This window comes from Python bivittatus, unplaced genomic scaffold, assembly GCF_059951505.1.
Source record: "Python bivittatus isolate LINGU-HERP-01145 unplaced genomic scaffold, Pbiv_v1 ctg000570_np1212, whole genome shotgun sequence".
Classification (NCBI taxonomy): Eukaryota; Metazoa; Chordata; class Lepidosauria; order Squamata; family Pythonidae; genus Python; species Python bivittatus.
In genome coordinates this window covers 4,700,685-4,728,554 of record NW_028277097.1, presented here as the reverse complement: position 1 = coordinate 4,728,554, position 27,870 = coordinate 4,700,685, and the positions used below count along the sequence as shown (strand labels likewise).

The 27,870-nt window shown below is 39.0% G+C and overlaps 1 protein-coding gene across 2 annotated transcripts in view; it reads left to right on the top strand.

The window, feature by feature from the left end:
- Window positions 1-27,870, top strand: part of PARP8 (poly(ADP-ribose) polymerase family member 8) — a 160,844-nt gene that overhangs the window by 104,775 nt on the left and 28,199 nt on the right. For both annotated transcript variants that reach the window (XM_088152720.1, XM_088152719.1), the window contains exons 9-14: window positions 1,362-1,452; window positions 9,534-9,600; window positions 10,726-10,851; window positions 15,034-15,598; window positions 18,911-18,964; window positions 19,067-19,162. In XM_088152720.1, the coding sequence (XP_088008846.1) occupies window positions 1,362-1,452; window positions 9,534-9,600; window positions 10,726-10,851; window positions 15,034-15,598; window positions 18,911-18,964; window positions 19,067-19,162 (999 nt within the window). The remainder of the gene's footprint in view (window positions 1-1,361; window positions 1,453-9,533; window positions 9,601-10,725; window positions 10,852-15,033; window positions 15,599-18,910; window positions 18,965-19,066; window positions 19,163-27,870) is intronic.

The following is a 27,870-nucleotide window of genomic DNA, read 5'->3' as shown; positions in this document are numbered from 1 at the left end:
ATATAAAGTCAACTATTCACAGGCAGTTACCTTCTTTTTTAACTCCATAAATTTTTGTTGCATTGGGGTGGGGAGGATATGATTCTGTTTTCAGTGGAAATATTTGCAGGATGATTTCCAAAGGTTAAATCCAGTGGAGGTTAGGACTATAAAAGCAACATGCCCTGGATTTCTTTGGAATCAAATTTGTGAGATCTGCCCAAACTAAGTCCTTTGTGAAACCCCTTGAATTAGGGTCAATTAATAATTTTTTTTGGACAAAAATATTCTCCCAGTTGTGTCTGAAAAAGAGCACATCTCTGAATGTTTCTGAAAGTTCTATACAAAAGCAGGATAGTTGTGTTTTTAAGAAGAAAAAGCTTACACTAAGGAAGTATATGTAATAAAGAATAATATTCAAGAAATGTGTATTAAGAAGATATATTAGAGCATTGAGTTGGAAAAACTACATTAGGGAAAGTTTTGTACAAAAGCTCTGTATGCAAATAAAAATATGGACTGTAAAGTAGGTTGGATTTATACTGATTCACACCTTCCTGATGGAAGTTGTATCATCTAAGTTAGACCATTGGTCCCTCTAGCTGCTTACACCCCACAGGTGGGCAATCTGCAGTGCAGTCCCTGAGCCCCTATTTTATGGCCCTCAGAGCCACCTCTGAAGGTGATGGCTAAAGATCAGTGGTATGATCCTGCACTCTCAACATATTCAGGTGGAAAGTATATAGAGTGCATCAAAGTCCTCAGATAGACTAAACCCAGCTTTTCAAAAAAAACCCACCAAAATTCCCAGAGGAGAATGGACTCCCTGCCCACATATGTGGTAGGACCTTTCCTTTATTTCCCTCCCAAGCATTAAGTTAGTCCCTGGTTGAGAAAGGTTGCCCACTCCTGGTTTACAGTGATTTGTAATGTCACAAACATGTTTTTTCAGCCCAATTTGGGGATACTTGAAACTGAACTTGGAACCTATCACACGCAAAGGATGTACTGTACCACTGAATATCTGTACAAAGTATCCCTTCCTAAATGTAAATGGGAAGATGGTTGTTGAATCTCGCTTCATTTCTGGAAGCTTAGGGAACCAGAGCTTCCTGAACAAAAATTTTATACTATTATGACTATGCAAAGATGGCATTTCTTTCAATTTGTGGGGGCAATTCCTGTTCAAGTCCCATTTTTCTGTTATTACTGACCTTTTGTATATTAGATAGCAGCTGATGCAGCAACACTTGCCTTGGCCAATCAGTTTAGAAAGAAACCTAGGTGAGCTCCTCCATTTCCTTTGCCAGCTGTGAAGTACAAAATCTCCAGTGTAAACTTGCTGATAATGGCTAACAGGTTCTGTTGTGCTCTTGATTCAGGAAGAGATTGCAGTGGCCTGGGATGTAATCCGCACAGAGCCTATAATTGTGCGTTTGCACTGTTCACTCACACAATACTTAAATGGCCCTGGTAAGTTACATTTGTCTTTCTCCTGTATGATCCCTTCATGAGGAGTTTTGTCCATGGAGTCTGTGATGCGCTTTCTTCACCAAGGCAATTATAAGAGTTAATTGTGGTGCATAATTGTACTCTTAGAAAAGATGTATTGGATTCTTAAGGATTATTTAATACATGTGAGCACTATGTAGAAATAGCGTGGGTAGATGGTAATACTCCAGAACTAAGCTTATCAAATGTGTGTGTTGTTAACAATCAGAGCAGATTGCTAGTAAAGAAAAGTGATGACTTCATTATTTTGTGTTGTCTTCTGGTTAAATGTCTGTGGCAAAATCCCTTGTAGAAAGAGAGGTGGGGAGTAAAAGAAAACAAATAGTGGACTCTCCAAAGATGTAGAAAACCTGCTGTAGTTTATTCTTCTCAGACCCTTAAGCATTCAGGGTCAAGGGTTGAAAACAAAAACAGACTCTTTGGAGTGTCAGCAGTCCTAACCAAGAACTCAAAAGTAATTTTCATCACAAAAAAAAATCACACCAAGAAAAAAATGGGTCAGGCTGCAGCAGTTTGAGGCTGGTTATCTTCCTTTTGCACCAGCAGACTCAGTGGGCATTCCAACCTTGGCATAAAGGCAATTCCCCTCTTCGGAAGTCTCTGGCCCCTTCCTTTTTTTCTAAGTAAGGCTTTCCAATATGAGAAACCAGCTCTATTCTGTGCCTGAAAAATGAGCTGGGTCTCAGCCAGACAGCATAGAAGGGCAGGACAGTCTGTTTATACAGCTCTTGATAAGGATAATTCCAGCTGGTGCTTCCTCCACACAGGCTTCTCTTTGTTGCTACTGTTGTTTTCTAATATCTGCTGTCTCCCTCCACCCTCTTCTCCAACCCCCACGCCTGCCCTTTCCACAAAGCAGCCTCTAGGCTTAGCCAGCCCTGAGTCCACAGGCGCTTATAGTCAGTAGCTGTGGCGGACTTAAGGAGGCTGGCGTTTTCCCTTCATCACATTGTCTTTCTATAAAATAATAGGACAAACCATTTCTAACTTTCGACCCTCCAGAAGGCCTTTTCTACTTCAGTTTGTCTCCTTAGGAATTGTTGAGTCATGCAGGGAGTCTAAGACTTAGCAGATATTCTAAAACTGCTCTTGACTGCATATAGGGCTCAGAATTGCCTGTCATTTATTTTACTTGAGAAAATCAATAATGGTAGATATGTCTACACCGCCTCCTGTTTGGTTTTCCGTGCCAGTGAGAACGGTTAAAGAAAGCTCAAAAGCATTGGCGTGGATTGGTTCCTTTTACTTCTAACACCACTGTACAGGCTTGCATAGTTTTCTATGGCCAGCGGAGCCATGAATTGGGAGCACGGTTAGAATTCTAACTTGATATACCAAGTCTGTCCTTTGAGGAGGTTCTTCTCCATTATTGTCATTGAACATGCTCTGACAGCTCTAGGGATCCTGGGAATATGATCTGAATGCTTTTGTGTAATGCTACAAAATGTGAAACGTTTCAGGTTTCAGTAAACCCTTCCCCATATGATTGGCTGCTTCTTGCAGAAGGGAAGAAATTTCAGATGCATACATTTCATAGGCATACATGATGTAGGCTATTTATTTGTTAGATTTATGTTCTACCTTTTGTACAGGAGGTCAAAGTGGCTCATTCACTGTTTTTGTTTTGTATTGTTTTTACTCCCCTTTCTCCTCACAACATTAATCCTGTGGGATACATTCAGTTGGGACAGAGTGCCTGGGCCAAAGTCACCCAGTAAGCTCTTGTCATTGTGGGGAGTCTAGAACCTCGGTCTACCTGGGAATAGTCTAGAACCTTATCTATTACACACATTGGAACTGCATACTATAGAGAACTACAGTCCTACCTAGTCAGAAGATGCCCTGGTGTATCCTGCCTTAACTGTGGAAAAGAGGCAAATATTTCCTTTAGCAGTGCCAGCTCAGATAGAGAATAGGCAGGTCCTCATGGTGAGTGGCTTTTGGAGAAACTTATGTATTTATTTGCCTTGATTATATCAGCTGCCTTAATTATTGTTTCATTGTTTAAAATACTTGATGGTTTTATCCTCTTTTTTTAAAATCATTATTTAACATAGGAGTGTTTTCATGATCATGACTGAAAACTGTTTAGTTTGTTTTTAAAGCAGTATTGATATGAATGTGCAGCAGGTACATAAATAAATATTTCATTGATATCCCTCCATTCCTTTGAGAGCCGAAGGAGGTTTACATAGGCTCTCCCCTAATATTATCCCAACAACAACCCTGTTAAGCAGGTTGGCTGAGAGAGAAAGTGAAAGTGGTCCAGCAGTCAGGCAAATTGAACCTGAGTGTCTCCCATCCATGTCCTGTTCTTTAAACTCTATACCATCCTAGAGGAGAAGAGAACAAAAAATACAGGGGTGCTTCTGTGAATGACAGCTGTGTTCAGCCTAAGTGGTAACCAGTACCTTATTACAAATTAGTAATACAAAGAGACTGAAATACAGCAGTATCTAAAAATAAAGTATTCTTTAACTTATGCTCAGTAGTAAGGTGCTTTGGAAGGGGAAGCTAGGCAAAGCAGAGTAGTAAAAATTATTGAAAGGGCAGTGAATGTGCAGGAAAAGTTAGTGGGTCAGATTGGATGCAATTGGAAATGAAGAAAATGTTAGTGATTTTGGAGGGTTTGGTGTTTGGGATGGCAGAAGGAGAGTGTTTGCGGTGTTTTAGGGTATTGGAAGGCAGAAAGAGAGAAGAGAAGAAAGAGGAGAAGATTGAGATCTGGGCCACATGAAGTGTGAAAGGTGCTTGAAGCCATGGATTAGGTGGGTGATGGTGTTAGGTGTCCCTGAGATGAGGATATCGTTCAGAGTCAGCAGCAGTGCGCGGGCCATCCAGTTCACATGAAGACTTTCCAGGAACCAGGACAGATCTTGACAACAGATTTTCAGCAGCCAGAGGTTTGCAAAAATGGACTGGGTGGCTGTGTGCCAGATGGTGTGAGGCCTTGGAATTTCTTTGGCAGCAATGGGAACAGGTTATCCCAGGGGATTAGGTTTCCCAGGTTGTCTGAGCCCTGCAGCTGCCACGGTTAAGTATATCTGCCAGCACAAATACTATTTAGAGACTAGAGATTTTGAAATAGATTGAGCTCTAGAAATTGGGAGCTGGGTAAACTGCTATATGGGAACATTAATATACAAGACTAAGAGGTTTCGTTTGATGCTTGATCCGTAGGTATAATTTCAATTCCAAATGTAAATTGCTTTGTTTACTCTGATTTTTAACCTTATTGTAAGAGAGGAACATAAACCACTCAGAGTCCTTTTGGATTAGAGTGGCATGTAAACCTTAGTAAGTAAATAAGCTAGCTAACTAACTCACTCTTGAGGACTTCCTGGCATGTGCATGAATTTTTGCTGACAAAAAGATGACTGCCTGCTTCCAAGACATATTTCAATTTCTCAGTCTAACCAACTCCCCTAATATTCCCTGGTAGTCTTCCACCTAAACATGACTTTATAGACCTTAGCTGATCTTGGAAGTTAATAAGGGTTGGCCCTGGTTAGTGCTTGGATGGGAGACCACCAGAAATTCAAGACTAGTGGACTAGATTTGGAAACTTAAAAAAAAAAAAACCTTCCCTGAAGAAGGCAACGGCAAATTATTATGGATCCTGCCAAGAGAACTGCATGGATACAGTCACTAGAAATCAAGCTTGTCTCAAAGGACATCTTTTACAGTATATTGCCATGAGTCAATTTGAAAATTGGTGATACAGTTTAATTAATTATTTGAGTAATCATTTTCACTTTTACTAAATAATTCACTTGTGGTATATAATACATTATTACAAATTAATTTATAACATTAGATCATCTGAGACTGCAAGTAATTTTTCCTATTAGTATCATTATTTGAGGCAGAAATTAGGGTTAATCACTAGATATTCCAGCAAATATGGTTGTGTTCTTTGATATCGCTCCATAACAACAACAGCAACACTTCAAAAAGGCTGCATATTGCCACCTATTGTTTTCTTTTCTTAGATGATTATTCCAGTTGTTGTTATGGTGATTTGAATTGTACCCAAGCAATTAAGAATGCAAATAATGTTTGTATACAAATATATTTATAAATATTAATATGGCAAGGGAGAGAAAAGAATAAAGAGAGAAAATTATAGTTCTCTATTAATAGCAAGAGATGGTATTAGAGATTTAGTAAAAAAAATCTTAACTAGGTCCAATTAAGTTACACTTTAAATATTTGCCGAGATAAAAGTCCTTATAAGCCCTTTTATACTGTTTTTCATTTAGTTTTAAGTTTTGATAGGCTGTTATTTTAATTTCCGTAAGCCAAAATTTCGGAATCATAATTAGGTTCATCACTTGGTAAAATGATTCTCTCTTCTCTTTAATAGTTTCGTTTTTTTAAAGTTTTATGAACTATTGTAATTTATACTAGCTAATTATACTAATGCAAAATAATGCTGATATGTAACCCATTTTAAGAATTTTTTTTTTTTTTTTTTTACATCAAGTGCGTGTTCACTGAGCTTCTCTAAAATGATCTAGCTATGATTTCCAAGGTTGGTAACTTTTTCAAACAGAACCCCCTGGTATAAAAGAAATCAGCTGTCTTCTTGTGAGAAATCCAACCCGTGCCTTGTTTTCATACTTCTGAGGCTTTCTTCAAGGGATAAGAGCCTCATTGCTATTGCCATGATCATGAACGCAGTTATGTAACATACACATGCCATCATTATATAACATACTTTATTGCACAGATACAGAAATTTGAAAAACATGTGCAGAAAAATATAATAATGCTCGCCTTAAGAGTAGCCAGGGAGAAGACTTCTGTAATGCCAGCTTGTTTAACCTAGTGCCTTTGAAAACTTTACACTTTCCTAAGTCTCTTTTCAGCCCAGGCTTCTAATTCTCTCCAGCAGTATTAATACTTCCCCACCACCTTTTATAAGACTCTTCTTTTCCTTAAAAACAAACCAGAGGGTCTTTTTTCTTTAATATTTTTCCAGTTTGAACAACACATACACATATACATACACCCCAAAAATAGGGAAAGAAACACTCCTAAATGGGTACAAAATGTTTCTGCTTCGGCTGCCCTGTTTTATTGTTATCTTTCTTTCTGTATCCTCTGCTCTCTTTCCTTTCGTTTCTCCAACAGCTACATTAAGTCTTCAGGCAATGTCCCTGCAAGTCAAACTCATTTATGGCCAAGGAAGGCTTGAATAAAATTCCGCAAGATCCAATGTCAGACATGTCCAATGGGCACAAAAAGTACGAACGTGCCAACTACTAAAAATGGCACTCCTCCCATAGCTCACTTTCCTGTTTTGTTTAACCCCTTACTGGCAAAAGAGTAGGAAAGAGTTCCAGTGTTTGGAATCTGCATAATCTACATAGTTTGCAGATGTTTCCATCCACCCCAAAACTGTGGATTTTGGATTGTATCCAGTAGCAGGGTTGAAATAGAGAATGGTAAGGCATACAGATCATTCCTGCCTGACTTGCTGTCATAGGCTGATTCACCAACCAAGCTGCCCTCCTTTCCTCGGTAGATATAATACCATTTTATTTCCAAGGGAATAAATATCCCCACCTCTCTTCCAAGCCCTATGATTGCTTGAGAAAAATGAAATATTTTCTAGCTTGCAGAAATCTTCCAAGTGTGGCAAGAAAATCTGCAAGAAATGCTAACCATTTCTTTCCTTCTCCAGAATTTACCACATGTCAGAACAGCAGTTGCCTTGTCCCCAGTTCCATAATGGTGAAAAAGGCATGGTCTTGAAGAAGACTTTGGAAAAAGACAAGCAGTCTGCTTTATTCTGCACCAGAGATCTCAGCCAGACAGGGTTTTGTCAAAGTATGAAGAGAGGGGTATAGTCAGCAAAACAAATAAAATACCTTTAGTGAAAAGAGGATCTGATTTCAGTGAGAGAAGAGAAAAGCCAGTAAGACGAGTTGACAAGTGAGCATCTTGGATAGTCCCATGTAAAGTTCAGGTTAAAACATTAATTAAAGAGCTGGTGCCCTTAATATTGTTAAGAACTAATGAAATCAGATAGAGGTAGCAAGTTCTTCTGCATCACCATTTCTGCCTCTGGTGAGCAAGACTTCCATAATTAAAAGAGGGGAGAATTGTCAACTACAGTAATTTCTGACTGGAGAACTATGGATCAAATTGGCTTCTCTATCTGTGCGGTTTAGAGGAGGTGTCTCAGGACATTTCCATGGGCCATTCTTTCTTCTCCTTTGAACAAATAGGCTTGGCACCCAAAGATGGGAACTGGAACTTGGGTTAATGACATGGTCATGGGGTCAGTGTTGTGATGGGACCAGTAATTATCTTCCACTCAACTCATGCTGTAATCAGAATTGGGGAGATTCTGGAACATAAATTTCCTAGGTAAATAGTGAACTGAGTTCCAGTTATGTCCAAGGTTTCAATCTAGAATAATTTGCTTGGTTTGAATAGCACATGGATTGTACACATCATTACAAATTATTCTCATCACTTGTTCTTAAGTTTATGCTAGTGATGGAAGCAGTGGCGAGAAGAGGAGCTCTTGCTTTGTGAGCAGTAAGACTGTGGGAATTTTAGATGGGTGTGAAATTCAGTTGAATAAATTCAGCATCTATCTGAATAAAGTCCAATTAAGTAATTCCATTCCAAATCAGTCCCAAAGGTTACTCATAGTTGTCTAGAAGTACTATGCTTACCAGTGGAAAAGTTGCTAGCATGGAAGCTATAGGATCTTCCTTTATTCACTGTTACACACACCTCTAAGTGTTCTTTCTAATACATAATTAACCTTAATTGTAATGAATACTTGATTCTGCCCACATAACAGCAGTGGGAAAACTTTAGTGAGTGGAACTTTTGCTGTAGTTTTTTTTTTTTTTTTACAGCTTATGGGAGCGATGGAGTTGTTTCTGATGATGTAGGAATATTATCAGAAGGGTGGGTTCAAAGGTTTTCACTCCAGATGTTGTGGAATTTTTGCTAAAGACAGGAGCACAGTGCTGAGGAGAAGAACCATGTTTATTGCAATGATCATTGGGTGCCTGCTTTCCAAGAAAGAGGGACCCTGAACAATAGAAAAGGATAGAATTTAAACACTTTTGAGGTTGAAGCTGGAAATCTGAGGGATCTGTTTGAGGATAGGTTTGGATAGGTGTTAATTAGGGGATAAATGGTTTTTTCTATTGTGAGATAAGAACCATGGCAAACCCTTAAGCAGACAGGTGATAGCCCTCCCATTGTTTCAGTATGATAGTGTTAAGAGGGCTATTTTTGGCAGTGGAACATGGTCAGTCTTGGGTCATGCAATAGCCTGGAGCTGATCCTGTTTTGCATGAACAAAGAATGGCAGAAAGAGGTGGAGATTGCAGGAGAGGCAAGGGGAGGGGGCAAAAAGAGAGGCAAGGGGGAGTAAAGAGTTTGTTGCAGGAGAGGTAAGGGGGAGGGGGGAGAGTGCCCAGCTTTATTTTATTATTTTTCCATCACACAGGTAATCTCCAGATTAAGAACGCCCAGTTTAAGGATGACCCATAGTTAAGAACAGAGACTGTTGTAGCAAAATTCGAGTTAAATGCACAGTGATTTGAATGAAATACACAATGGTTCAAGTTCATTACACAATACTACTTATACAGTATTATACGATGCTACTGTTCCGGCTTACCTACAAATTCGATTTAAGGACAGATCTTAAGGAACGGAACTCGTTCTTAAACTGGGGACTACCTGCATTTGGAGGTGAATCAGCAAGAGTTTAGTGTGGAAAAGGATGCGCTTTGTCTTGCAGAGTCTTAATTTATGCTTTCCCCTTTCTCTATCTCTCTCTCCCCCCAAAAGAGTGAAAAGTGCGACTGAAAATTGATATTTTTGTTGCCAAATTTAGGAGTGTAATCTGGGAGTGCTCTGGGTATCATTAAATGAGGATTAGGACACCACATGTGACCCAGAGCCATGGGTTGTCCAACTATACCATAAAGTAGAATTAATAATGAGCTTTAAAGAATATGTCTGTGCCCCTGTTTTTTTCAACAATTTCTTCTATTCTACAGTGCCCACCATTGATGTATTTCAGATCTCTACTAAAGAAAGATTTGGACTGGGGCATCAGCTAAAGAAGTAAGTTTTGCTGAAGAGACACATAAATGTGTTATGCATAACTATTTGCTTCTTGTTGTAAGGTATTGTTTCTGGCTACAGTGTTTTCTAGCAAATGCACTTTGAATTATTAACAGCTCTAGTAGAGTTTCTGATGACCCTAAAAAAATGCATCAACCATTTCTTTTTATAATCTATGTAACAAAAATTGTTTTGTAGTTTCTCCACTTCTCTAAATATTATTAAGAATGGTTATCTTTGGATACTAGAACGCCTTGTCTGACTGTAACTAACTGAAATAATTTGCCTTTTTATTTTCTCACAATTTATGAATGGGTATTTAAGGTCAATCCTATATAAATATAGTGGACATGAATAAACCCAAATGCTAAATCAGCAATTCCTAAATTGCACAGTTGCATTTCTTAGAGTTGGTCTCTTGAAAAATACAAGAAGCCAAGACTTTTAGACCAGTTTAAGATGAGTTTATGAATTTTATGCTTTGGACAGAAAAGAAAATCTGATGAATCCTGCCCTATTTATAGACCTAAAATAAGAAGCCATGCTGCTTTTTGGAGTGGAGGTTTGGGATATCCTAACTGGGAGGATTTGAATGGGAAAGCTCTAGGGAATATCAGAACTGCAGAATAGAGTAGAAAGTAAAAAACCCATTCCTTATCATTTCCAAGAATGCTGCCCGTAGACCGTATTCAGCAGAATAAATCAAGGGTGGTGAAATGGGGCTCCAATGCTTGTTGCACCTGCCTTTCTGTGTGCTTTTTTTCAACTGCTGGAAGAGTTGCAAACAGCTTTGAGCATACAGTACATGTGTTAAAGAGCTTCTAGGATAAAAGTATATACTTTTATACTAGCTTCTAGGATAAAAACTAAAGATACCGGTTACTAGGAAAGTGTAAATGTGGGAGCATTTCAGTTCAATGAAGCGAATCCAGTTTGAGATAGAAGATAGATTTCTAGGACTCCCATTGTCGTTTTAGACTTAATTTCCACTGTTTGAAAATATGGTAAGGTATGCATGCACTACATTGATTGATTGATTGATTGATTGATTGATTGATTGATTGATTGATTGATTTTCTATACTGCCAGATTTCCCAAAGTGGTTGTTTGTTTCATATTTTGCAGAATTATGCAAACATTTGTTACGCAGCAATGGAAAAATGGCAAAGAGAAATCAAACAGTATGCACAACAAAAAACTGTCAGAAAAGAAAGTGAAATCTCCCCTGCACATCTTTTCTACATTGCGCAGGTAGGAGGAAGTGAAAAAGGAAATACCTTGTTGCTTTGCCCCCCGCCCCCCAAAAAGGCAGGGTTGCAATAGGGGTTTTATTCAAATCTTGTCACATACTTTCAGCACAGGCATGTTGATTAACTGTATTTCTTTCAACAAACTAGGGATTTAAAAGAATTTTGCCATGGATCCTGCTAGTAATTAATTTTGGTATTTTGCTCCCAAGGTATCCATGGTGAAGGAAAGGAACAAAGTCCAGTTAGTCTTTTGCATTTCCTGAAAAAGAAACCACAACAGGAGTGATTGGTGGTTGCGTTCATTTCTGAAATGTATGATGATAGGCAAAAGGTCCCCTCCATCTTTTATTTATGATAAAGGCTTGCAGCAATGTCAGGCTCTTTGCAAAATAGAGGCTCCTTCCCTTAATTCTCCTGATATTCTTATATGAGAATGTGACAATATGATCAACCTGGGAAGTGCCAGAAAAAATGAAGAAGCCTAGTGTACTGTATTTGGGGTGGGTGGGAAGTTAAAAGCACCTCCATCTGCTCCTCTCTGATTTGGTGAATATTTCTCTGGATTTTGTTTTAAAATAAAATAAATATTAGCAATATTAGAAAATTATGCCTGATATAATCTGACCTCTGCACCCCAAATTGGAATGGTCCCCTCTTCAAATGATGGCCACAGTCTTTAAGGGATAATTTGGGGGGGGGGGGGCATCCCTGGCTGACTGGGTGAAATCTCATTCTTGGTATCTTCCACTCAGCCTAGTGGACTGCTGATGGAGGGCAGATCATTCATATCCAAAGGCTGAACATGCTATGCAAAGAATAATCATTTGCCCATTCCTGTTTCACTCTGTGAAGAAGTTGCAGATTCTATATATCTTTATATCATCTATATATGTATATCTAGATCTCAGCCGTGCCTCCACCCACAAGACCAACATCTTGCAGACTTGAGAAGGAACAAATTTGCATTTGTGTTTGATTGTGTTAGTGACTATGTTGTGGAAGAGTGTCACTGAGGATTCCAAATAGCACTGCCATTGTCTGACTTCCAATCAATTAATCAGTAGAAAAAGTGTTTATAAATTAGTATATGGATAATATAGTAGTTCCAAAAACATGATTTTACATCTTGCAGACTTGAGAAGGAACAAATTTGCATGCAGTTTTTGTAGTTGCTTTTATTTGGATCCCAGCTGTTTGATTTTAAGTATACATGTACTGGAATTCCCCATGCTAATAGAAATTCTGGGCCAATTAAAATATCCTTTAATATTCATTATTTTCACAGATCTCAAAATGCATGCAACTTTGTGTGTCCAAAATGTCTCAGTAGTTCCCTTTATTAAATGTGTGTGTGTATCCCCAAATAATTCACACTGACTAGAGATGCAACACATCAATTGATGAGAAAATTACACCATAGTTTTTGTCAGTTTTTTTTCATAGAATAAGTTCTGCAGATCCACACATGCAATTTCCTTTTCTTTCCTTCATGGCCTTCACCCACTGCCTCGCAGAGATCTATTAGCAGCACAGTAAATATAGTGGACCCTTCAAAAAAATAAGATTGTAATTTTTCAGCTACACCTAGTAAGAACTCACTACTTAGGGAGGTTGCAGATCTGCTTATGACTTGATGGAGAAAATTCACAGAAGCATGAAATAACTATTAAGCTTTGTTCATATTTGAACATAGATGATTTGCATAATTGGTGAAGCACCTTGCTTCTTCTCTTGTGTTGTTCTTTTTAACAAACTTTTGTTTTAAAAAAGGCAGCTGTGTAATTTAATTGTTTAATCAATTGAATACCATTCAGCTGAAAAGCTGTTCCCAATTAATGAGGCAACCTATTCCTTATTTTTTAAAAAGGGATTTTTTAAAAAGATAAACAGTACTGCAGATAGAAAGTGCTCTTTTAGAAGTTGCATCTCTTTCCTTCTCTCTATTTTACTTACAGAGATGAGGAATTTCTTTTCTAAGATTATGCCTGCTACAAAGTAAACATTAAAATCATGTTTTTGGAACTACTATATTATCCATATACTAATTTATAAGCATTTTTTCTACTGATTAATTGATTGAAAGTCAGACAATGGCAGTGCTATTTGGAATCCTCAGTGACACTCTTCCACAACATAGTCACTAACACAATCAAATTAACTTAGTGGTTCTGACAGCACACAATCATACTGATTCAGTTTAAAAAGTCTTACCATGTTGAGAATACAGAGCCCAACACTTTATCTAGGATTTGCTTGGTTTTCCCATGAGCTCTTGTGTCCCCAGAGTACTGTCAGGATTCGCACTATCATTACCCCTTCTCTATTGGTTAGGAATGCAACCACTGCAGCCAATCGGTATTTGAGAGATACAATCAATGGTACCAAACCTTGACAGTAAGTACTGGTCAAGCCCCCAACCACAGTTTATAATCCAGAAGGCTATATTTTCATAGTCACATTAGTCAGGTCGATGGCAAGAAGAGAGGGATTAAATTATGGAATCCTGAAAATGGGAAATGTGTATTTTAGTTCTCATTAATCAGTGAGTAAGATAAGGCAGGACCTCCTTGATGCCTTTGATCCTCTTTCTAATTCTCTCTTGACTTGGAGAAAGTGGTTTCCCATTTAGAAGATACAAAAAAGAATGTTCATCTCTTCTAGTTGTGCTGGACTTCAAAAACATCTACTCCCTGACTCAGAATTCCATTATAGATCCATCACAGTCTTGATTTTTCAGCTCCTCCTTCTCTAACACTTTATTTGGGGGGAGTAGGGTCATCTGGCTGTTTTAGATGGTCATATGACTTGGTCAACTGAGTGGAATTGGTATGCATGACTGAATCTGTTTTAGGTGAAATTCCATCCCCTGTAGGATAGTTAACTGAGTCCATGAAATCCTTTTTGGTTTTCCCACAAGGCACTACTGTAATCCCACCATTGACTTTGTTATGTAAGAAACTATAGGGCCAGTGTCTCACCATCAGTTTTAGAAAATGGGTGTTGGATAAAGTAATCAATATAGTTTACAAAAGACATGAGCAAACAGAACTTTTGTTTCTGTTATCCTTTCTACTATTTTTGGTCTAATAAGGAAGGGATGAACTTAGAATTACTGGTTTGATTTAGAAAGCTTACATGATTTCTATTATTTAATTAATAAATTAGTTTAAGTAATAAACTGCAGTTGGGCACTTGACAAGTATTCACTGTCAAATATTTGAGAGCCAGTTTGGTGTAGTGTTAACTGGGAGACCATGAGTTCTAGTCCTGACTTTGGCTTGAAACCAAGTGGGTAACCTTGTGCCAATCACTCTCTCTTAGCCCTAGGAAGAAGGCAATGGCAAACCACTTCCAAAGATCTTGCCAAGAAAACTACAGGGACTAGTCCAGGCAGTCATTAGCAGTCAACACTAACTCAAAGGCACCCTTCCTGCCCCAAAAATCTCCAATTTGGTGCCCGTTATATTTTTTGGACTACCAATTTATCTGCTATTCATAGAATGATTCCAGTTGACCCCATTCTCATCACAACCAACCATAAACCAGTCTTCTCCTGATCTTCCATCTGCTTCACACGCAGCAAGTTCCACCTCAGTATATTCAAATAATGCAAGAAAGACTCCTATCTTAAATTCTGGAAAATGTTTGCCTGTCAGTGTATGTAATATAAGGGTAACTGGGTGAATTACAGTTTCTAATGTTCCTACATTTGTATCCTTGCCAAATCCAATCACAGTTAGTTCCACAAATTTGCCATACATTAGGGATGTGTGTTACATTACGGTTTCTGATGTTCCTACATTTGTATCCTTCCCAAATCCAGTCACAGTTAGTGTGTGTATCTATACATTGCTGTGTGTGTTAAACCTATGTCAAAGCCAGTGCTTCTACTTTTATCATTTAATTGTTGAAACTTGGGATCAAACTTGATAAAACTGTATATACATAGAAACATACTTACATGCCAAGCAATACTTCTTTATATTCACTTGGTTTGAATGTGCTCTATGACTGTAAGAACAGAAGAAGACCATTCATTTCCAGGTCATATATACAGTATTTAGTGGTTATATGGAAGAGCTACAATTCAGACCTGGAAAAAACCATTTTTATGCTGGTGTTTCTCATAGTCATCTAGTGCCATCTGTACTCTAATTAATTCTTCTCTCTGATTATTTTTAAGGTCGCCAAGTTATCCTCCACCAGGCTGTGGGAAAAACAAATCAAAACTGAAACCTGAACAAGATGGTATCTCAAAAACCCACAAGTTATTGAGGAGGACTTGTTCTAGCACAGTTAAAGCTGAGGACTCATGTGTGGCAAAATCTCACAGAACCTTTGGTCGCTCGCTGTCCAGCGATCCCAGGGCTGAACACACAATGACCATTAAATCACACAAACTGTTGAACCACTCTTGCTCTGCAGCCATCAAGCAGGATGAATGCATCACATTAAAGCCCCACAAACTGCTGAGTAGACCATGCTCTGGGGATATGCGATGTGAGCACAACAGTACTTTGAAGCCCCACAAACTTTTAAGCAGGTCTTATTCCAGTAATCTTAGGATGGATGAATTAGATGGGTTGAAGAACCACAAGTTACTCAGCAAGAGTTATTCCAGTGCCCCCAAATCATCTAAAATGGAACTTTTCAAAGAACCCACAATAGCAGAGGGCAGGAGACTCTCTCTTACCTCAGGGCTTATTGGTATCTTAACACCATCCACATCTTCGCCATCACCATCCGCTGTGCGTAAACAGTTTTCTTCTGTGAGCTTTTTCCCCCCCTCCCCGCGTATTTTGGAATGATTAAATACACAAGCGCATACAGAGATGCAACCAACTCTTAGAAAGTCAGTGTCTTTGTTCATAGATTTGGTGTGCTGTCCAATCCCGCTAAAGCTCAGGGAACTTTATCATGTTAAAAAAGTCGCAACCTTGGAAAGTTTTATTTTTCCCCTTCTACATATCCACAGACTTGGTAAACATTGCGAGCCTCAGGTATCACTATACCATTCAGCATGATGGTCCAGGTGCCACTGCCAATGAATGACCTGAAATTTCATGGGAGAGCCCAGCTTGTGAGCTTTGTACACGTTCTTGAACGTTATTTTAATTTCATTGGGCATTATGTGATTATTGTTTCAGGGATGACATATAACTCGATCTGAATTACCAGTCCTTGATCTATACTGATGAACCTTGCTGAATTAAATTAACCTCCTGTTCTTGGCAAATATTGGAGGGCATAATTGAAAGGGTTTGGAGGAGGTAAAATTAGGGAATGTGTTACTATATGACTCAGTCATTCAGTGCTGTTCTACATATCAATTCTGGACGAGCGGATTCTTCAGCAAGTAGTATTTATATGCAGTGGGTAGGCGTGCATGTCTGTGTTTAGTATCTGTAACTTATCAGTGTCATACGCTAATGCGTACATCCAGAATGCTTTTGGCATATGCTGGCTGGGGAATTCTGGGAGTTGAAGTCCACACATCTAAAAGTTGCCAAGGTCGAGAAACCCTGCATTGTTTCCTACACAATACATTCTGGGAAATAGCTCTCAAAGATATACTAAATAATGCCACAAAATGTAATGGGAAATTTTTAGTACTGAGAATAAAATGGTCTGCCTTTTTTTCCTACAGTGAAAGCAGAAATGATCATAGAATAAGCTCTGTCATGACTTACACCAAACAATCAACTTTTAAATTCTCATGCTATGAACTATTACTTCTTTGTGGTGATTAGTGTATATAAGACATAATATGTGAATGGAAACATACGTGAATGTAGTGGTTATTAGCATGCATGCACCAATATAATTCCTATTTGTAACAATTGAGAAAAAGATTGTTATGGTCTGCAGTTCCCAGAATTCCCAACCAGCATAACCATTGGTCATATTGACTGGGAATCTTCAGATTTATAGTCCCAGTGCCTCTGGAAAGTACCTAGTTAGGAGAAAGTGAGTTTAGCTTTTGGTGCAAACTACAGTGGTCTGGATTTGATGATGATGATGATGATGATGATGATGATGATGATGATGATGGAAGGATCTCTCTAGAGGTGCATTATTTCTGTGTGATCCACACTAGAATTCCTCATAAATTTCTGACTACACACCTAAGTGTTGATGTATAGTGAATAGTTTGTCTCTGCATACCTAGAAGAATCTTCTGACCCATATCTCCTTGCAGCCTCAAACCAGCTGTGACCCAAGAATTACATTATTACTATTCTATTTCTGGATAAATTCTGAGTAGTGTTATATTTGCGGGAGGGGGGGACCAAGCTTGAGGCAATTCATTACTCTGAGGCACTGAAATAAGAGAATACAAGAACCTTAAACAAAATGTTGTACTTCCTAACAGAAGTGTTCTTATCCAATCATGTCCTCCTGTAGAAGCCTTTCATTCCCACGTGACTCATTTTTTGTGGTTCCCCTCCCCACCCCCAAGTGATTTTACAGACCATGTTCAGCTGATTGAGATATAGCCCTCATATGTGTAAGTTGTTGTTATGTCTGCCTTTGGTTTTCTCTGAACATGTTGATCTCTCTCTCTTGTTTCTCAGTTCTAGCTACATTTCTGTTGACACTCACTAGTTGAGCCTGTTATTATAGGGACCAATGACCCATGTCAGACATATTTCCAAAAGGGTTTCTACAGTATATATTTATTTAAATTTATAAATCCCAGTGATTTCCTTACAGGATTTGATGCTTTGTCTCAAAAGCTCCACTTTCAGGGAAGAAAACATTTTTGGACAAACAGTTAAGGAAATCACATAAAAAATATAGTCTTCTTTCTCTTCCGCCGCCGCCGCCTCCTCTTTGTGTCTGAGTCTCTGGCTGCTCACAGCTCAGAGAGAGCTATGAAGCTTTGATTCCCAGAATTAATCCACAGAACAAAGCTGAGGATGCTTCTGTGGTTTGGAAGCAGAGGAACAGGCTTTACAAAGTTTCCCACCCTAACTGAGCTCATTTGACAAAGTCTCATTGTGGACTCTTCGGAAATCTGTTCGAGACAGATAAATGCTCATAACTTGTGCGAGACTTTGAACTTTCCTTGCACACTAGTGCTGACTTTGATTTAAAGCTTTTTTGATCTGGGCTCACCTCTGCTGAGGAAATAAGCTTTTTCAGGTCAAGGGTGACACTTTGTTAAGGGATTCATTTCCCCAAAGTAGGCAAAGCTTAGACAAAATCAAATTGTGCTTTAATTTCCCTAATATTAATTGAATTACACGCAGTTAATAGGATTGCTTTTCATGTATTTAACTTTTTACCTCTTCCATCATGTTAACATTAGATATAAAGCCTTTTTTGGAGCCACAGGCAACCCTGAAGCTTCAGGTTGTATTCCTCCAATATAAAAAGGTGTTCCAGACATTCACAGTAATTCTGAAATAACAGCAGGGATGGAGAACCAGACAGAAAGAAAGAGAAAGAAAATGAGGAACAAACTTATTAAGAATTAAGACACTGGTTCTTGTCACCAAATATGGTCTTGATTGGAGGAAGAAATTCCAAAATCTCAATTAAAAGTCTTTCCTACACTTCCTTTAATTAACAGTGATGGTCACTGAATGGGATCTTATGTATTCAAAGCATGTGCTATGCTACTCAGCAGTTCACCAGCAGGTACTGTATTAGCGCAGGACCCTTTTGACCCTGTATATCAATATGAAACCAGGCAACAGAAATGCCAGCCTGATCAGCATTGGTTTTAAGTTTCTCTTGGGGTTTTATTATTTAAGAATATTGAAGCAGCATTTAAAAAGGAGAGATTGTTGTTACTTTTTTCCCCTTACAAATGAATTATTTTCAACTTTTTTCTGCTAGTATATTGATGAATGAATGCACTGGGTAGAGAGCTACTTAAAAAGATCCATTTGAATTCCAGTGAAATAGCAAATAGTTCTGAATGCCCTCTGAGAACTGAATAGTGTTCAGTTTACATGGTTATGTTCTTTAAATTATATTAAAGCTAATACATCTTCAACTTACAACATTCTTGATGTTACATCTGTTTTTTGTCTTTCTTTCTTTTTAAACAGCCAAATTATGGTGCAAAATCTATTCCAATAAGAGACCATGGCTTTCTTGTGCAGGTAGGACAGAATGCCAAATCAGTTTCATAAACCTGGAGGAGGTTGAGCTGCTTATTAATTATTTTAAGCAGATTGTATTATTCTCTTTTCTGTTGTTCTCAGACAATTGAGTTTGCCGAGCAGCGGATACCAGTACTAAACGAATATTGTGTGGTTTGTGATGAACCACACGTATTCCAGAATGGACCCATGCTCAGGGTAAGTTAAATAAACTTCACAATAAACTATATAGTTTGGTGTGATATGTGTGCATGTGCTCCTTTAGGAAGTTTACAGGGGAGGATACAATAGGATCATATAATTCACATAGTCTGATGCTGTGATTTAAAGTTTTGTTTATCAAGCTTGTCATGTTCTTCATTTTGATTCTGTGATTCTTATTTGAGGCAAAGGAGATAATGCATATTTAAAATTAAAAGAAAAATGATTGTCTGAGCAGGCAAGATCAGATCTCAAGGTCTTTTGCACCAGTTTAGTATTAGGTGTAGCAACATAGGACAGTGAAGGTAAGCATGTACACTCTGTCTCAGCTGAAGTCTTTTTATTGTGGATTTGAGATGCCATGGAGTAAGCCTAGAACTTTTGCACGTACTGAGTAATGGTCACTTCCAACTCCCAGCTAGTTCCTTCATTCTGCTGTGGCAATAAATCATAAGTTGAGACACTAGATACAGGTAGTCCCCAGTTTAAGAATGAGTTCCATTCCTAAGGTTTATCCTTAAGTCAAATTTGTATGTAAGCCAGAACAGTATTATTGTATAATACCATATAAGTAGTATTGTGCAATTAACTTGAACTATTGTGTATTTAACTCGAATTTTGCTACAATAAACTCAGTTCTTAACTATGGGTCATCCTTAAACCAGTCATTCTTAGCCTGGGGACTATCTGTAGATACACAGTTTAGCAACTTTGCAGATGTGTGGGGAAAAAATTAAGCAGAATCATATTTGGTTAGTACTTGAATTGAAGACACAATGGGCACCTCACAAGGTATCATTCCCAGGTTCTTCTCAAAGTAGCACTGATAGAAGAGCTTGTGCATCTTGGGTGGCTGTTTTGTGTGATGGACTGGTAGCAGCATAACTCTAGTTTGGCATCCATTTCAGTCCATCCCTCAAGGTGACTGCTTCACTGATTCTAAGTATGTGGCCAGACTTTCTGGAAATGTAGTGTGGTGCATGGGCACCATAGACACTGGGTCAGCCTTGATAAATACTGCAGAGTCCCCCCTCCTCAAATTGTATCTCCAGTCCATGGTTATGGATAAGAATAATGAGGCATTTCTACATGTACTGAAAGAACATGGGAGGGCAACAAGTCCTGCCCATTGGTTCAAGTCCTTGAAGAAAATTAAGTGATGGTTTTTCAGAGAAGAAGGAAGAATATGTCAGGTTTTAAGGATGGATAGGGCTAGCCCGCATTATGTGAGAATCCTCACATGCAGTCACTGAATGCATTATGAATGCCTGTCTCATAATCTTATATTAATATTATAATATTAATACTACAACATTTCAACACTAATGCCGTGTTGAAAATGTCTTCGGCTGTTTTTCTTCCTTCACTTAAGTGGGGAAAATGGCTTTCAGGTTTTCTTTCAGAAGAAAAGAGAGATTTGGTGAAATTCTTGCAGTCATAAGGCATCTTAGGGTCTTCATGAATATCCTGCTGCAAATCTCTGGCTTCCATTCTGTTCCAAAGAAAGACCATCCAGACTTAGAACAGCTTGGCTCTCAATCTTCTTCTGCCTTCGCCACCCCATTTTCCATCTCTATTCAAGCAGAGCTTTCTGAGCTATAGTCATTTCATTTCTGCCCATTAGGAATAGCTCTTTGAGTGCAACTTCAGGGAGGCTGGATACCTCATTTCAGCTTCTTAGCACATCGCAGAGCGAGTGAGCTAGCTGTTCCCTTCTCTCTCTTTAGATAAACAGCTTCAAAGGAATCCCAGAATAACAATGAAGGAGATTAGGAATTGAAGAACTGAGAATTCACAGCTGGACCTAAGCAAGGAAACAAACAAACAAGGGCTACTGGGGGAATGGTTTTCCCATCCCCAGACCTTACAATAGATTTGAATTTGGACAAGCACACTGTCGTTCCAGAGAAAGAGACTGACAGACCCAATGGCCTATGCTTTGACCTTTAAAAGAGACAAAGATAAGGCAAGAAGTAGCACTCATTAAATTAAGAAATATATTTAAAGGCTGGATTTTTTTTTTTCTGGGCACAGTGTTTGGGAGACATACCATTTTTTGGTCTCTTTCTCTAAGGTAGGCATCAGTTGTGACCCACATCCTCCATTCTAATCACTGCCAGGCTAAGAAGCAGTCTTTACTTTTTCTTTACTTTACTTTTTCTGTTTTAAGGTTATTTTTGAAATGGCTTTAAAATGCACTCCATGTTTTCTTAATTAGGATTTAGTCTGATTATTGTTTTTAATTTTTAAAATTCTGGAATGATTGGTGAGAGAAAAGCCATCCTACACATTAAGGTTACTTTGGGGCAGGGATTAGCTACTCTTCCTTCCACTCCTCCATTGCCCCTGAAATTAGTGGCAATAAAAGGCATCCAATAATAATAATGGCTATCTGTAATGGATGGTGTAATTTGGATTCCTGCATTGAGCAGGAAGCTGGACTTAGTGCCTTACAGTAATTTCATAGAAGCATAGGGTTGGAAGATCTCCTCCCTGTTCTGTCTAAAGCAAAATAACCCTACAAATATAAGAGAAATCGGAACATTAGAACTTCTTAATTTCAAGTACTTGATTAATTTCAATAGATTCACATTAAATAAAAATGAGTCCTTTTATTATTTCCCTCTCTCCTTTTGGATTAAATGAATGCACACCCTTAATTCCCACCTGCTGAATTCCTATATCCCAAGGACCAGCTTGGCAAAATTTGCATATAATAAAAATATTTTATTGATTATCCATTAGGCCATATCAGAATACAAAATATAAAATACAGAACAGTAATAAGACCACATGTTAGAAAATAGAATAAAAGACATAAGTAAAAGAAAATGCAAATCATATTTCTGTGTCACCCCTACAATTTACCCCAATCAGATCCACTTATGCAGTTGTTAATTGTACTGTTTTGTTCAGATAAAGGGCCATATTATATGGAATTTTTGGGTTCTAGCCACACATGTTCGTCTAATGTCCGGTCCAAGATACTGATTTCTCTCTCTTGCTTATACAATTGACATTCAAGTAATATATGTGGTAAGTCCTCTGTCTTAGGGGCTTCACAAATACAAATACGTTCATCATAAGGGACTTGGTTAAACCTTGCACGTTTAACCATGTGTCCAGCTGCTCAAATCTTGCTCAAGTAAATACCCCCCTAAGATGCTTGGGCATTTCTGTCTTTAAATACTTGGCAATTTGGAGGGTACGTTCATAGCAGCTCATCCATGTCAAAGTGCCAGCCTTTCTGACATATGTTGTAATTAGATGGTTCAGGACAAAGCAATAGTCATTAGTGAATTGAGTCTGTCTAAAGCCAGCTTGTTCTTCTGCGAGAATGCACTTTTCAGCTACCCAGCTCTCAGCTCTACTCAAGAGGAACCTGGAATATATTTTAGCCACAATATCTGTTAGACTGATGGGCCTGTAATTGCTAGGATCCTTTTTATTCCCTTTTCTGTATATAGAAACTACAATTGCCATCTTCCACCCAACTGGGATATGGCAGGTATTATTTATATGTGTGAATAAACCTGCCAAGAGAGGGGCCCACCAGTCAGGGTATTTTTTGAATAGCTTGGCCAGTAGAAAGTCCTCACCAGGGGCTTTATTATTCTTCAGGCCTTTTATAATAGATTTGATCTTGTTTTCTAATACTGGTGGCCAGAGGGAAGTAGCTTCACTAGGTAGTAAATCACTATTTAGTAACTGTTTCTCAACAGCTTCTGAGAGAGCAAACAAGTGCTGGTAATAGTTTTCCCAATCCTCAGCAGAGATTAGTCTATTGAATGTGAATCTCCGTTCTTTCAGGATTCCAGCTACAGAGCACCAAAATATACCCAAATTATGAGTTCTTGCTAACAGCTCAAGTCCTGACCAAACTGAACCAGCTTCCTTGCTTGCTTATTTATTTTCTTATATTCTCTTCTTAGAGATAGCATCTTAGGTAGTATATGTACAGATACGCCTTGACTTACAACCCTTTGTTCAGCGACTGTTCGAAGTTCATTCATTCATGAATTCATTCATGAAGTTTGTTCAGTTCAGCGCTGAATGAATGGTGGTTACGACTGGTCCTCAGAGTTCCAGCCATCCCAGCACTCCCGCACTCATATCATCATGATCTGGGCACTCGGCAACCAGCTCTCACTTAGGACTGGTTGCAGCGCCCCACAATCACTTGACTGCCATTTGTGACCTTCCCTGCCAGCTTCCCCAGAAAGTCAGTGGGGAAGCCAGCAGGGAAAGTCACAAGTCGCTGGGGTAAATCTCCCCCACCCATGCACCCTTCCCTAACCCCTCTGCACTCATGCTGTATCAGCTACTTGCTCACCCTTGCACACCCTCCCCAAGCCTCACCATGCCTGCCTTGCGCTCTTGTGCACCCTCCTTGAGCTTCACTGAGCTTCACTCACACCCTGCGCACCTCCATGCACCCTCATGCACCCTCCCCAACCCGCGCCATGCCTTTCTTGCACCCTCATGCACCCAGCAGCAGTCATTTACCTGCTTGCTGGCCTGCTTGCAAGCCACCTGGGACTTGCAACTTCCTGCCAGCTTCCCCACTGACTTCATTGCAGGAAGCCAGCAGAAAGTTCCCTCGCCTAACGACTTTGGGATTTGGTTAACAATGGCAACCGGGACTTGAGGGATTGCCATTGCTAAGTGATGCGGTCACACTTTATTACCACATCGCTTAGCCACGGAAATTCCGGCCCCAAATACTGGCTAGAGAATTCTGGGAGTTGAAGTCCAGACATGTTAAAGTGGCCAATGTTGAGAAACACTGGACTAGACTATTAAGGCCCAACTAATAGTGTTCTCTGATTGGAGGCTCTTCTGTATTGCCTCGGTATCTACTTTGGACCGTAAACCTTTCCTCTGAGTTTGTTATATAACCCACCTATCAGCCATGTTATATGATCTTAAATCTAAACGGCCTAGGAATTTCACACTCACTGGCTGATAATCTTGGATAGACAATGACTCTGAAAAAAGGTCAACTTTACTTTTCGATACACAAATGAGATCTAGCACACTGGTCAAGTGACCTGAGTGGAAGCTGTATGGATATACATCATTATTATCTTTGCCTTCTAGAATTTGAAGATTTCACTTAAAAATCAGCGATACCAAGTATAGGCCAGCAGTATTACTTTTGATATCTCTTGAAAACCAATGTGGGTGATTATCAAAAAAAACCATTTGGGAGTCCACTATATCGAGCAAAATCGTGAAGAGATTGGCCTGGTTTAGCCTTAAACTCACCAAGTAAAATGATTATGGCTTGGGTATGCAAAGTAATTATTTCTTCCAATATTATTTCTAAACATATCCAATAGTCAGAATGGTAATAAGAGGATGTATTTGGTGGAATGTAAACATTTACCAGTGCAATCTCAGAATCTTTATATCTGAATTTCATGGCCAGTATATGAAGCAGATTATCCCAGTTCTATAATTTCTCACTCTGCCGTTGCAGTTTTTCCTTAGTAAGAATGCATAAGCTCCCCAAGGCTTGACCTTGATTCTTTAATTTTTGAGCAGGGGTTTACCAGCATTGAAAACCAGGGAATTGTACTAGGTCATCCTCTTCTGCTAATCAGGTTTCTTGTAAAGCTATTATCTCAAATTCAGAAAGAAATCTCACCAAATCACTCTGTCAGTAGACTCTTTCCAGCCAGCTACATTCCAAGTTACAGTTTGTATAGATCAGTTTGAGACAAAATGTTCTGGATGGGATAGTTGAGGAGAGGATGAAGACTTGGGCAATTTGTTTCTGGAGTTGGAACAATATTATCAGTGTTTTCGTATATACAGTTATTATAAAATTCAACTTTCCTCTCTAAATTGTGACTGTTCTTCTTTATCATAAAAATCAGTGTTGAGCAAACTCTGATCTGGTACTGGAGACTCTGTGTCTGTGGGCCCAGCGGCTACTGCTAGTGGCAATAAACTCAGTCCATCCCTCTCATTTGCTAATTGCTGGGCTTGAGGGCAAATAGAATCAGATTGAGGGCTGAAAGCAGAAAGCTGCCCCAATTCAAGGTTCCTGTGGGTAGAGTTAACTTGCAATAATGAATGGCAAGGTGTGGGTACAGCATCCATTTAGGGAGTGGGGTCAGGGTTAGGGTCGTTGCTGGGGACAGCTGATGGAAATGTTTCTATAGATCAGCATTTCTCAACCTTGGCAGCTTGAAGATCCTGGCTGGGGAATTCTGGGAGTTGAAGTCCACACATCTTCAAACTGCCAAGGTTGAGAAACGCTACTATAGAGCAGACTGATCCTCGGGAGCCAGTTGTAATAAATCATCAGCTACTGACTTATCCTCCAGATAGTCATGTGACATTTGCACTACATTGACCAGCTGGATATTTTTTAATTTTTTATTTTTGGTATAGTTTTGGTCTGGAACACCTTTTTTTAATTTATTGGGACTTTTGTGCTCTCAGAGGCTGGGCTTAGTAGCATTTCCACGGAGGAGCAACGAGAGGGAAGTAAGGTGTTAAGAGACTCAGTTGCAGCAGTGGCTGACTGCAACATAGATATAACTGTTTCCAACTTGCTTAAGATCAATTGTCATTCCTTGGGGAGAAAGTGGCAAACAACTGAGCTGAATCTTCCTCATCTTCCAGAAAGTAATCTGAAACCTGTATCTTTCCTTTAATTACAGCTAAGGTATTTCTTTCCCTGTGTTTATCCTGTTTTGACCTTGAAATTGAAGCAGTTCTCCATTTTACAGATAGCGGATGGTTGTGATTAGGAACTGTAGAGCTTGTAGCATCCTCCCTTGCTGGTTTGGCTCTCCTCCCAGAATTTAGCAAGGGCTAGATACAGCTGTTATAAAAAAACACATATTGGGAGAAGACAAAACCTCCTTAAAAAGTTCTTAAGTTTGAAAACTTTGGGGAAAAATAAACGGCCTGAAAGTTAGCATTATCCTTTTAGATCCATGCCTGCTAGGAAGCCAGGAGATTTCTGTAAGCTCATTAGAGCGTACTTTACAGCGCAGAAGCTGTGAAAGGGAGTGTAATATTGCTGGTCTGTTGTGCCACTTGCCCTCATATAAAGGACTATCAGCAACTTGAAGCAGGATCCCCTGTCTCTGCAAAATTAGTTTTTCCACACTGGCTTCTTTACCTGGGAATCTTTGTACAGTCTGTACAGTCCATGGGTTAGAGGTAAGTTTGGAAACATACGAGTTGCTATTTGGTTTCATAACAGATTTGGAAATGTAGTTTTCCATTAAGATTTTTAATTCATCTATTTTTTTATTGGCACCCAGAAGCTGATCTAATATAGCAGTGATTATATTTGAGCTGTTAAAGGCAATTCTTACCAACCAAATCCAGGTCTCCATTTAATTTATTCTCAGCATAAATGGCATCCTCCCCTCTATCTCCTATTAGAGCCTTATCTTCAGAGGAAGGGCAGTCATCTACTTCCCATCTAATGAGGGGTAGGAATTATTAACCAAGGTTACAAGGGGAGAGGGAGAGTTACATGTAGTGTCCTTAAGCTGGAATAAGTCTTTATCTTTGGTTGGCTAGAAGTCATTGCAGCCTTGTCTTCTTTGGGATTTCCTCTCTATTGAATCTCAGGCTTGTTCCTCCCTTTGATCATTCTTTTCAGGTTCTTTTTTGTTCTTGCTTTATAATTTCACATCCTCCATTAGCATTTTAAATTGCGTACAAAATTCTAGGATATCCGCAAATCTTAATTCTAATTACAGGTAGTCCTCACTTAACAACCATTCATTTAGCGACCGTTCAAAGTTACAATGGTGCTGAACAAAGGGACTTACAACCTCTCCTTTCATTTACAACTGTCACAGCACACCTGCAGTCACATGATCGCGATCTGGATGCTTGGGAACCAACCCGTACTTACCATGGTTGCAGCATCCTGGGGTCATGTGATCGCCATTTGCAACCTTCCCAGCCAGCTTCTGGAAAGCAAAATCAATGGAGAACCGTGTGATTTGCTTAACGACCATGTGATTCACTTAACGACCATGGTGATTCACTTAATGACTGCTGCAAAAAAGGTCATAGAATTGGGCATGACTCACCTAACAACCACCCGCTTAACAACGGAATTTCTGATCCCTATTGTGATTGTTAAATGAGGACTACTTGTACTAAAAAAAAACCCCTAAAAATAATTTAGAAATTAATTCTAATTACTAAAAAAAATTAAAAATAAATAAAAATAAAAGGGAGATAAGGAATTGAATAAAACCAGGAAAAGTACTAATACTACTTGATTAAAACTAGTTATAAGAACGAAAATAAATAGAAAATCAGGAGCTGTCACTGTTGCCATCGTGAGTGGGAGAGCAGCAAGATTTGGATCCCTCTTCTCCATTTCTTAATCTTTGGTGGCTTTGGCAACGTATTGGAATGAAGAAAAAATGGAAGAAGGGGAAAAGTGGCTTCATAATCCCCCCTTCCCAATTCCTTTTCAAAATCTCTGCCATGTAGCTACTTTTCTATGGCTAGGGAGGTGCATATACCTTTTCCTTCATGGGCAGAAATGAAGATGAAGAAGGCAATTTTGAAGTCAGAATCCAGCCAGAAGAAATGGGTTAATTGCTCCTTTCCCATGCTTCTCTAATGCAATGTTTCTTAATAGTGGCAGCTTGAAGGTGTGTGGACTTCCACTCCCAGAATTCCCCAGCCAGCCCTCTGGGAGTGGAAGTCCA